At 46.4% G+C, this 11,695-nt stretch overlaps 2 protein-coding genes across 2 annotated transcripts; both read right to left on the reverse strand.

Moving 5' to 3' along the window:
* Positions 1 to 1,036: 1,036 nt before the first annotated feature.
* Positions 1,037 to 4,560, reverse strand: LOC123042336 (uncharacterized). Its single transcript, XM_044464809.1, has 3 exons — positions 3,716 to 4,560; positions 1,832 to 2,058; positions 1,037 to 1,752 (listed from the first exon to the last, which is right to left on the reverse strand). Exons 1-3 carry the CDS (start codon positions 4,149 to 4,151, stop codon positions 1,129 to 1,131), a joined length of 1,287 nt encoding a protein of 428 aa, XP_044320744.1. The 5' UTR covers positions 4,152 to 4,560; the 3' UTR covers positions 1,037 to 1,128.
* Positions 4,561 to 6,815: 2,255 nt separating this feature from the next.
* LOC123042337 (uncharacterized) lies at positions 6,816 to 9,167 on the reverse strand. Its single transcript, XM_044464810.1, has 3 exons — positions 8,610 to 9,167; positions 7,748 to 7,974; positions 6,816 to 7,672 (listed from the first exon to the last, which is right to left on the reverse strand). The coding sequence occupies exons 1-3, from the start codon at positions 8,983 to 8,985 to the stop codon at positions 6,968 to 6,970; spliced, it is 1,308 nt and encodes a 435-aa protein (XP_044320745.1). The 5' UTR covers positions 8,986 to 9,167; the 3' UTR covers positions 6,816 to 6,967.
* Between the last annotated feature and the right edge of the window lie 2,528 nt (positions 9,168 to 11,695).

The following is an 11,695-nucleotide window of genomic DNA, read 5'->3' on the forward strand; positions in this document are numbered from 1 at the left end:
TGAGCGGAGCTTCATCCGTTTCCGCTCCCCGCTCGTCCGGCTCCGTCGCGGCCATGTCCGGCGGCCGGCTGCACCCCTCAAATGCCTGGGCGCGGCGGAGCGCAAGCAGGATGGCAATCTCCTCCTCGGGGTTGCGTGGGATGAGTTCGGAGTCGACGGATCTGAAGGTGAAGGACTCGGGTCAGCTGTCCGCCATGCTGGAGATGGCCGAATGGCGCCGGAGACGAGCCTGGGTGGCGGAGGGTAGTGGATGGGAGTGGAGTGAAGTGGCTAGGATTTGGTTCGGTGAGCGGATGGGGAGGAATATATGTGGGGTCGGGTGGGCCAGCTTCGACCGGGTCCGACGTGGTAGGCCACGGCCGTGGCCTGCCCTTATCCACCCCATTTGGGATGGATACGAGGGATGCCAGTCAGCCCGGGCGTCTGAGGGCCGTTTGAGACGCCCGTCTGGGTCAAAATATATGATCGGGCAGTGACTGAACGCCCCGCCCGGACGTATAAAGCGGGTTTGAAGTGCCCGGCTGTAGATGCTCTTAAGGCATACTTAACACCTGGTGAGATCGCTGGTCATCCTGACGCGGACCCACACCATGGCGACATTCACAATTTGAACCCCAAACCATGGCAGGGCTCATCTCATCGACGTGTCACCAGCAACGTCAGGAGAGACTGGGGACGGAAGAACTGGCTTACTGGGATGACGTAAAACACGACAGTGGGTGACACAGGCCCCGGGAAGGTTTGTGTCGAGCGTAGTGTACTTCCCGTGTGGCGGTCTGCGAGCTCGAAGATGAAGGCAAGCTCAAGGTGATCGAGTTGAAGCTTCTGGGCAAAGACCGTGAGGATAGGACGTACGTACCACAGATATACAGTCACTAATTAACTCCCCTAACAATTTCAGACTGCGTTTGTTTTATGTGTGCTATGAATACTTTGCTTTTGACATGAATTGGTTTGTTTTTCACGCAAGACAGGATGGATGTGTAGTTGATGAAGACGTTGATGCCTGCATACAATATCTTAACTTTCACAAATAATTAGTACACCATCAAAGCACCAACTTTCCACACAAAAGACTAAATGCACAAGTCAAAGTGCACACATAATCATGCAAAACATAGCCATCTCCTAGCAAATCTTGTCTACAGGCAATGGACAAGGTAAGGTCTCTTTCGGCGAGGGGAGGAGCGACCAAGCAACGGTAACCTCCACCGCAGTTTCACCAAGATGACAGATACCTTTAGTTGCGCCGCACTTTTGTGGTGTGAAGAGGACATGACCACCAGTAATTTCACCAGATGGTGCATATGCTTGAATCATAACTTTGAGCTTCCCTTCTAATTCTACAGAGACAACCTTTCTGGACAGCTCAAGACAACGGTGTTTCCCCATCGGCATTTTTCCACCTTTTGTGTCAAGCATCACAATTTCCTCGGGTTGCTCGTGAGGCAGCGAGAAGCATGCAACTCGGCCACCATGCGGAAAAGGTGATGAGTCCCTTTCAACAATCCGAACACGCGAGATTGTGGCCTGAATGGACTGCTTAAGTTGCTGAAAGCATAATTCTATCCCACAATGCATGTCGCCGACGAGATAGGTACCTAAACTTTCACCATTGTGGTTGTAAACTTTGCTGATCAATATCCTGTCCTCGGACTTGGCTGCGCCCTTTAGTTTCAGCTCTATCTCAATGTCAACAGGGTTCATAGACACAATTGCACGACATGGGCCAGTTAAGTGTAGAAAGCGATCCTGCAAGCATCATCAGTTGTCATGAACTAATCAACAGCGATAAAGATGTCAAGAAAAATAGTTGAATAGCCATACATACTTGCAGATTAAGGATTTGACAGCCATTTCTTGGACGAAGGAAGATTGGGTTACGACTGCTGTCCACGGTGTCTCGGGCAGCAACCACACCATACACCTTCAGGGGGCTCTCAATGTCGTGTATTTCTGCAACCTTAACAGAGTAGATCTGCAAGGTGCTCCCAATGATGGCATTTCTTGGCATACGGCCTGGTGTGCAGTGTGTAAAGAGCATGGAACTCGCTAACGCTGCATGCCAATGAAGCGTTAGTTAGAAATTAACAGCTACAAACTAAGCATGTGATCCCCTTTGCATTAAGTTATCAGTTTGGCTACATACAAAGGAAAATCCCACCCCTAATTATAGAACAAATGTTGAAGAATGAATGGAGTGAAAAGTGCAATGGGAGCAAATAGAATAAGGCTTAAGAAAGAATAAGACTTAATATAATTTATAAGCACTAATTAAACTTGTGTTACCTATGTGGAATGTAGAGCTTTTAGTAAGTCTACAAATTCTGTATAAGTATCAAGTACTATTTTCCCGGCATTTGTCCTATATCATCACCTTATTTAAGTTCTCACATGGGTAGCTTTGCAATCTACAATGCTATTTACAAGTTCTCATGCCAACATTACTTTTCAGCTAGGAAAATACACGTTTCAAAATCTTTGATTACTGCTACCAAATGTAAACTAGTGATCTTAAGTTTCAGCTATAGTTAGACCTCAATCAAACAGACACTTCAATCTATATAATACCTGAACAACAAGTAGACTGACACCCACATGTTCAGAAAACAAGGCATGGGCAACCACAGGGTTGTTGTTGTTGTTGTTTTGCTTTTCTGTTCCTTTAATAAAGAGAGTATCGCAATGTAATAGAATAGTACATAATGTACAGTCAGATTGGCATGGTGACCTTTCTTTATTTTCTTAACACTAACTGTGAAATTGATTGAGATTGAGATCCTTCTCTTTTTCCTTCAAATTCACAAATTCTCTTTTTTGAGTTTGTATGTATCTATTGTTGCAGAGTACATCAGTCCACAGGGGCTGATGTTTAGAAAATTCTGCTTTTTCTCTATAAATGTCATACTGTGTAGTCATCCAGCTTCCATTGCTCTTTGTTCCCATTGGACGGTGGCTCCCTGGGAGCGGATGACTGAGTTTAGTCCTACTATTATGTGTGAGGCTGTTGTATGTAAAAGGATGAAGTAATAATTGAATCTTCAGTAAGATCATGGTTTCACAGGTAATCTTCCATAAACATTGCTAGACAAAACGTTCCTAAAGTTAGCAATAACGGGTTTCAGTGGCGGGCCTAGGAGTGTGTATGTGGAGTGCCCCAGCAGGGCCTGTCCGCGTGTGATTTTTGGAGGTCGTGGATAATGAACAAACACGGTGAAGGTTCAGTAAGGCGGCGCCTGATTTGATGTGATGCAGGAAAACTGTGCAGCTCAATCTAATTTTTGCTACCTCAACAATAATTTCCACAATAATATGTCGTCGTGTCCCTAAACTTATTTCAGTCAACTCTCTTCCAGACTTTTTTGTGTGTATGGATCTTTTCGCTAAGTGTAAGACAATATGCGTGTCTTATTTCATTTAATTTAAGGCTAAATGTGATGAGTTTACAGTAGCCAATTTCTTTGTTATAATGAATTTTGGAAGGTAGAAAAAATAATAATATACTCTATATTAGATCGAGTCAATTGAATATAGATCAAGTATTTATATCTGCAATGCAAACATTCTCTAGTTATTGAACGAAGGGTTCAGAGGTTATAGAATGGATGTAATTATATTTGCTTGCATAGTGAAAAGTGCAGTTTGAGCAAGTAGAAAAACAAACGAACTGTAAACACGATCATAGTGAAAAGCATGTGTGCAGTTGTTTACTTACTCATGTCCTCAAAACTCCTCGCAGGGCGCCATAACGACTCCCAGCAGCTACGGTAGGCATCCAATCCCTCGACCACCATCCCGACTGCTATTGATTCAGATTTTGTTTCTTCATCCTTGCTCACCTCCTCCTCATCAACCTTCAGCTCCATCGATCTCAGTTTGCAACCAAGATCATCCCTGCTGATCTCCTCCTCCTCAGCCTTCACCTCCATCGATCTCAGTTTTCTGTCAAGCTCCGGTTCCAGCCTCCGAAGCATATCGATACTTGCAGAGATTGATTGCATTTTGGAGAGAAGGGCGAGATCATGCTCGTATCTTGGGAAGTGTTCCCACAGATCACGGATCACCTCGCAGCACGAATCTAATGGGCAAACGGGCTTCTCTTCCTGTTCCGCCATCTTTTCTTTTCCCCGGAGTGCAAATTCTGCCACCATCGAACTAGAAATCTCTCCGGCGAGAGTGTCGAGCAGAGTGCCCAGATCTTCGATTCCCTCGCTCTCTGTGATTCTTTACCCTGGTTTTCAACGCCCTCTGTGAGGAGCAGCTTCAGCGTTTCTGAGGAGATGCCCGTGCGCTTTCCTGATATGATCCCCTTGCGTTTCCTGGATCCGACCCCCTTCCGCTTCCCGGATCCTATCCGCCTCACGGTTGATTCCTAATCGAAGTCAAACACCCCCATGATCAGCTCTCCGGATCCGGATAGGAGCCCTTCGGCAGAAGCAACTTCAGCTTTCCTGAGGGGAAGGCATTGTGCTTCCCTGATCCGATCCCCATGACCTCCACGCTTCCTATCGGCTCCACCTCGGATCGGTTGCCAGTTCTTAGCGGATCCATCACACAAGGGCAGCCAGCACTCTTCTTTCTCTTCTTCACCGCCGCTGCGCTTTTTTTTTTTTTGGATCCTTGGGCGATCGATCGCCAGAAGAGTTCCCATCGACCCGGAAAAGGGTCGATCCTGGCCCATTATGGAGCACGTAGGAAAACAATGGGCTAGGCCCAAATAGCAGTTTTTCCCAAAAAAAAATGCCATTAGCAAATAATGGGAAAAAACTCGTACAGGAAAAATATAGTTTACAACTGACATGGTCTGTTTTATAAAAAAAATGCCATGCTGTACTTTATAAAATATATTTTTACGCAAGTCCAATAAATTTCCCATGGCCCAAACACTTTTTTTTGTAAAAAGAAAAATGTCCCCTCTTAATAATAAAAATCCCATTCTATCTTAATAATAATAATAATAATAATTTCCATCCTATTAATAATAAATTTTCACGTTATTAATCATTAAAACTCCATGCTCTTAATAATAAAATTAATAATAAATTGCCATGTGAGAAAGTAAAAAAAACGAAAATTGCCATGAATAAGTGATAAATTTCCCAAAAAATTTCAATGGGGCATTGAAAAGGACCTAAAAATTGCCATGTTTTGGAAGACAGAACATGTCATGGTTAAAAGTAAAAAAAATATTTTGCACGCTACCCATAATGAAAAAAATGTACATGCCAAGTTTAGAAGAAAAAACCTATTTAACAATAGATTTTTTTCTTTGAAAAATGAAAAAAAAATATCCGTATTTTTGGAAAAACAATTCGAATGAACAATCAAATTTAAAACCAAAAATAGCTTTCAAAAATCCAAATTTTGTAGTTTATGCCCAAGTGTTAACAACCCTCCACTTTAGTCGAGATAAGTGCCCCTGTCTCGTAGGTAGGAGGTCGGGAGTTCGAACCCATCCATGCGCGCCTTGGTCCTGCACTTTTTGGAGAAAACAAAAATTAAAATGTTCGCCAGGAACCGAGAAAGGACGAACAGCTCCAGTTGATCGGCCTTGCGCCAAGATACGTGCAATAGCGGGGAAGGCGTTCGCTGGGGTTGACCTCCTCGCGACCTTTCGTCGGTTATCACTTCCGGGTTTTTTAGCTAGAGTTAAGGGATTCTATGGTACTTCTTCTGTTTTTGTTGTCCGCATATAAAATTTGTCTAAAGTCAAACTTCATAAAGTATGACGAACTTTAAATAAAAGAAGGTATCAACATTGACAATATAGTATTCTAGATATTCTTCTTTTTTTATATAAAGTTGGTCAAACTTTGTATAGTTCGACTTCAGATAAATCTTCATACATGAAGTAAAAAGAAACTAAGGGAGTACAGGCAAACGAGACACAAGTGTTAATTTAATCGATAACTCTCAATTTAATTATTTTATGGGAACCCATTTTCAAAAAAAAAGCATCTTCTGTGAGATGCTAACCGTCGGTTGTGTGATAATTCTAGAAGATTGACCACTCGTTGGATGGAGCGCGGGACAACTATCGGATCTCTCTCCAATGAGCCGTTGAGGTGCGCCAGCCTTTGCAACAATGCTCATGTTGCGCTTGGCGCTTTGCAACACGAGCTCTCTTACACTCCCTGCCAAACCTTGTTTTCCTTTTGTTTCACACCATGCGACGATCATCGGATCATTGCAACACAGACAATGTTGCGGTCATCCATTTCTACATGGACCATGTTGCGGTCATCTCGGCTTGTGTCACTGGGGCCAACAACGACTTGTCGCAACTCCACCTCTTGCAACACGACACGTGTTGCAGCATTGGCAGTGAGCGGTGGCCGCCCAACTTAATTGCAACACCGATGCCCTACATGCCTGCCATGGCAGCACATGCGGTGAGTGAGAACCCCCCCCCCCCCCTTCCCCCCTCCCCCCTTGCAGCGCCGGTACCTGCAAACATCATGTGTAGATCTAACCCAGCACCAGCGACGAGCTGCGTTCGGCGGCAGCCCCGGGACCTTGCAGCAAGCCATGGATCTGGCCCAAGTCATCCTAATTTGAAGTTTAGTGGCCCGTTTAGATGACTGGAGTAACACTAGACAATTTGTATGACACGGCCGAACTACGTGTGTAGCATGACTGATTAACAACAAGCACGTCAAGGTGGCCGAGAAATGTAATTATTCACGATACAAAAAATGACAGTAGAGTAGAATAACAAGGGTCTTGTGAGAGTTCTTTCAACTGAACCACAATCGCAGGGAGAAACCAGCATCAATTCTAGCAACATCAATTGGCAGAAATAACAAGCAAACAACTCCAAGAAACAATAAAGCAGTTAAGATATAACAACCGTACGTGCATAAGTAGGCCAGTTATTTGTCTCCAGATAGAAGTGCTAGTTGCAGACAAGCTTAGAATGCAACATAGGCCAGAGGTTTAGATAACATAATACAAATCCTACCAAAGACTAATAAACAGACCAATCCATTTCTCTCAACAGAGAGGGGTGTAGAGCTGGACACATCCCAAATGGGTCCACATGGCCACTTGCCTGGATAGTCACATCATCGTCAACCATTAGAGACCAAGCCACTGTAACCTCGACCTCCATCTCCCCAAGGACAATTCTCTCTTTACTAAAATTGCACTTCTTGGGTGTAAAATGAACATCACCACATATGTCACCACATGACGAGTAGGCCTTGATACAAACAATCAATTCTCCTCTTAATTCAGCAGAAACAACATTCCTCTGCAGATCAATATAACCATGCTCATCTGTAAACCTTCTCCCATCAGCTGAATCAAGCAACACAATTTGCCTAGATGAGGGCCAATTGACTTCATGTACACCACGAGGCAGCGAGGAGCAGACAACTCGGCCGCCATGTGGAAAAGGCGGTGATCCATGTTCAACGATATGAACATCCAAGATAGTTGCCTGGACTGACCCCTTAAATCGCTCAACGCAAAGCTCCATCTTGCAAAAGTGGTTGCTGACATTCAGGGTAGAAAACCGACCACCAGCATTCGCATCATGAGACAATATATCACTGATGAATGTTCTATCTTCAGACTCTGCTCTGCCCTTTAATTTTAGTTGGATTTCAAAAGAAACAGTGTCTTCACACAAAATTGCACGAGTTGGGCCAGTCAAGCGCAAAAAGGGATCCTACAACCATTGTCATTTGTCACTTACTGATCAACGAATCAACAACAACAAGAACAAAAATTATACCATGCATACCTGTTGAGTGATGCACTGCCACTCATCTCTTGGACAAAGGAACAGAGGGTTTCGGCAGCTGTCCACGGTGTCTCGGGCTGCAACAATTCCATAAACCACTAGTGGCCACTCGAGATCAGTAATTTCTGTAATCTTGATTGAGTAGATCTGCAAGCTCAGTTGGTCAACAGCGTACCATGGCATGCGTCCAGGTGTGCAGCTTGTAAAGAGCATGGAAGTCAGTGATGCTGCATGAAGCCAAGTCAAGTGCGTTAGGAATGTAACGCAGAGATTAGAAGAGGTAACATCTGATTTCGTTCACATCAATGTAACATGTAGCCATAGGCTCATAAGCATCCACGAGTATTATTTATCAATTAGACTGCAAAATAGATATATTTTTCTCCACATGTATCAATCTCCTCGTGTTGTAGCAAAACATTCTCTGAACAGCTACCTATGTTTTTTTTTTTGAACAAAGCAAGGCACCAACAGGTGCCAATATATTCAGCTCATAGTCAAAGTACATCAAGAGTTACAAGATCTGCAAAGTATTATAAAGGAGAGAACAGCAGAACTCAGCAACTACAGCTGAATACAAGTCTTAGAAAGTAGCAAGGGATTAACCCCTGCTAATGAACAGCAAGACTAATAAGGAGAAGTACATCTGGAAAGCAAGATTCTCACCACAAGGAAAAAGGTTGTGTGATACTGAAGCCCCAAAGTGCTACACATTGTGCTACTACTTATAAGCAACTAATTAGGCATAAAGAAAAGACTAATCCGCCAAATCCAATACTAATAGACATAGAGTTGAGTGCAGAGTTGGTACAACTACACAAGTAGTAACACATGCGGCGAGAGCAAGAAAAGATGTACTCACTCAATTCCTCAAACTTGTTGGCGTTGATCAATTCCCACATGCTACGGCGGGCAGCGAACAGCCCCTCCTCCTCCGCGGAGTCTGATTCATGCTTAGAAGGTCTCAGCATCAATTTCAGTTCATGATCGAGGCCTGGGTTCGACCTGCGGAGATCATCGATGCGTGCGGAGATAGACTGTAGCTGGGAGAGTGCGCGCAGGCAGCGCTCAGACTTGAGCCAGGATCTCACTGCATCCCTCTCGTTGGTCGAGGAAGATCGCAGCAATTTCTTCATCTCGTCTTGGAGATGATCCATGTGCGACTCGTCAAGTGATTTTTGGGGCATCCCATACACCTGCTCCTGCTCCTCCTCCTCTTCGGCGTGGCGACCGATCATCTCCGCTTTAGTTTTGTTGGTTTTTGAACGCTAGAACAAATCCACCCGGAGCAACCCGCACTTGCAAGCTAGCCTCAACAAGAACACAAGCTAGCAGGTGGATTGATTAGCGATGCCACGTTGGCCTGGGCTTGCTTTAACTTGCGATCGGCTCTGTCGGCGGAACGTACTAGCGCCAAACAGGATCGATACTAAGCTAGGCCTAACACAAACCGACTAGGTATAGGTATCCTACATGGATACGCACACACACACGGGAAAAAGGAAAAAAAAAACATATGTGACCTGGACTCACGCTAACTATCTTTAGACCTATTCCATCGAAAGACACGTGCCAGTGTGAATCTTAAAGCATCCGTATAACTTCTTCTCAACTTATCCACAATCCTTTGCCTAATCTCTCTATTCTTCCTTCCCCGCGAGACAAGACGGCGGTGGCCGGCCAACCAACTCCAGAACCGACCGCGGCGACATTGGCCCGGTGATGCAGATTACAGAGGGTGTGGATGATGTGGTTGGGTGGAGTTTTTTTTTTTGACGAATATGCAACGCAAAGTTTGCATATCATTGCATTGATAGAAGGAGTAGAATAAATACAGATAGGGATACAATACATGGCACGAACGTAGACAGGCGTGAACATAGTGCCTAGAGCAGAAAAGATAAGGGATGCTCAGCCCGAAGAGAAGATACAGCACACCTAAACCTACCAAACCCAAACAAAGAGCAGCAAATGTCGCCAGAGCCAAGACCGGGGACACCGCGAGCGAGCAAGATAGCACCTTCAAGAAGGAATACGACGCCGTCGCCATCCGTCCGGAGGAACCGGACCTAAGCTTTCCCCTGATCTCGAAGAGGGGCGCAACCAAGGGCCTTGACAACGCCTCCAACGAGGAAACGACATCCGCTGACGCCGCCGTTGCCAGCATCGGCAAACCGAGCAGGGATTTCTCCCAGGCATGAGGCTGAGCAATCCCATAGCCGTTGTATCTAGAAACGAGGATGAGGAAGCCAACGCTGATCGGAGCAACCATGTCGGAAGGGGGTTGGCAGGCTGCACCTGCCGTTGGAGGGTTGTACCTCCTCCGAATCCACGAGCATTGGATCTGGAAAAAATGGGAGGCTTTGAAGTGTACAAGGTAGGGCAGACGGTGAAGTAAACCACGAGGGGGTGGGGTGGCGGCGAACAGCAATGCCGACAAGCTAGGACTGGACAAACGCAGATACGAGCTGCCGTAGCCATAGCCGTCGGGACGTCGAGGAGCCAGGCGAGCTGGAAGGGATGCAACTGATGTGTTCTTGAGGCCGGAGCCACCCGCCAGAGGTCACCGACAGCCATGGACACCGGAGAGACACGGGTCCAAGTTCGCCGGGGCCGGAGCAGCGCCAGCAAGTACCTGCCTTGAGGGGCTTCGTGATTGCCTCTAGCAATGTAGCTTCGTCGCCTCCGCGCGTGAGCCATCACCGTGGCTCGGGAGGGAGAGGGCCGCCGGATACGAGGGGGGCGCCTACGGGAAGGCAGACTGCGAACACGGTTGGGTGGAGTTGGGGAAGAACGGCCAGTTCTCAGCTCGTTCAACATATGCGGCCCGATTTATGGGGCTCGAGGTGTTGCAGACGGCGACATTTACTTGGGGATCGCGGGCGCCACTCCAATGCCGTTTTTTTGCCTGGCTAGCCTTCAAGAACAGATGTTGTACTTCGGATTGTCTTGCCCGTCGAGGGCTGCCTCATCAGGAGTCATGCCCGCTTTGCAGCCAAGGAGAGGAAACCATATGGCACCTGCTGCTTGACTGCGTGTTTGCCAAGCAAATCTGGCACTAGTTGGGGAGGTTCACAGATAGGCCAACTTTTGAGCCGCTTGCAGATGAGGATTTAGGTGCGTGGTGCATCAGGCAGGACTCAACCGTTATGGACCGGAAGTCAACAAGAGCCAAATGCCTACTGACTATGCGGATGCTATGGAAGCACATAAATGACATGGTATTCAACGGCGTGCTAACGTCGATTCCCAAATCGAAGCAGCGGATTATGGATGAAGGAAGGCTATGGGCCAAGGCCGGCTTACTCAATAAGGGCGCAGAGGGTCTTGAGGCGGAGGTAGACCGGTGGGCTGTAAGTCCTAGTAGACCTTAATTTCTTTCCAAGGTAGTGCCGGAAAATCCGGCATGTAAATAAACTTTGTACATATGACACTTGAGAAATCTCCTCTTTTCTTCTTTAACGAATGATACGCATACTTGTGTGTATTCTAGAAAAAAGAACCGAGACCAAGGGCACATGAGACCAGCGGCGAGCAGCGGAATTTATTCGGCGTTGAGGAGCGTGGCCGCGAACGGGGAGGGCGAGCAGCACAACTGCATCATCATCGAGACCGGCGAAGTCGAGCAACCAGGACGGTTTGAGGACGGAGCAGCAGCGCCAGGCATCGCGTGCACAGGCGGGGACAGAGAAGCAGCGCCATGGCGAGATCTGCGAAGGAATTTGGCGAATAGTTTTGGGAAACGAAGAAGTTACCTGGAGGTGGTGGAAGAATATGGAGATGCTTTAAGATCCGTTTTTCTAGGTGGCAGCATCGGAACGGGGTCCAACGAGTTTCCGCCCTTCCGACGAGAGCCTGCTGTCCATTGGGACTCTTTTTTTTTTTTTGCATCGACATTGGGACTTGTTAGCCTTCTCCTTGTCCCTAGCTCGCCTTCAACCAGATATC

Source organism: Triticum aestivum, chromosome 2B (genome assembly GCF_018294505.1).
Source record: "Triticum aestivum cultivar Chinese Spring chromosome 2B, IWGSC CS RefSeq v2.1, whole genome shotgun sequence".
Lineage (NCBI taxonomy): Eukaryota > Viridiplantae > Streptophyta > Magnoliopsida > Poales > Poaceae > Triticum > Triticum aestivum.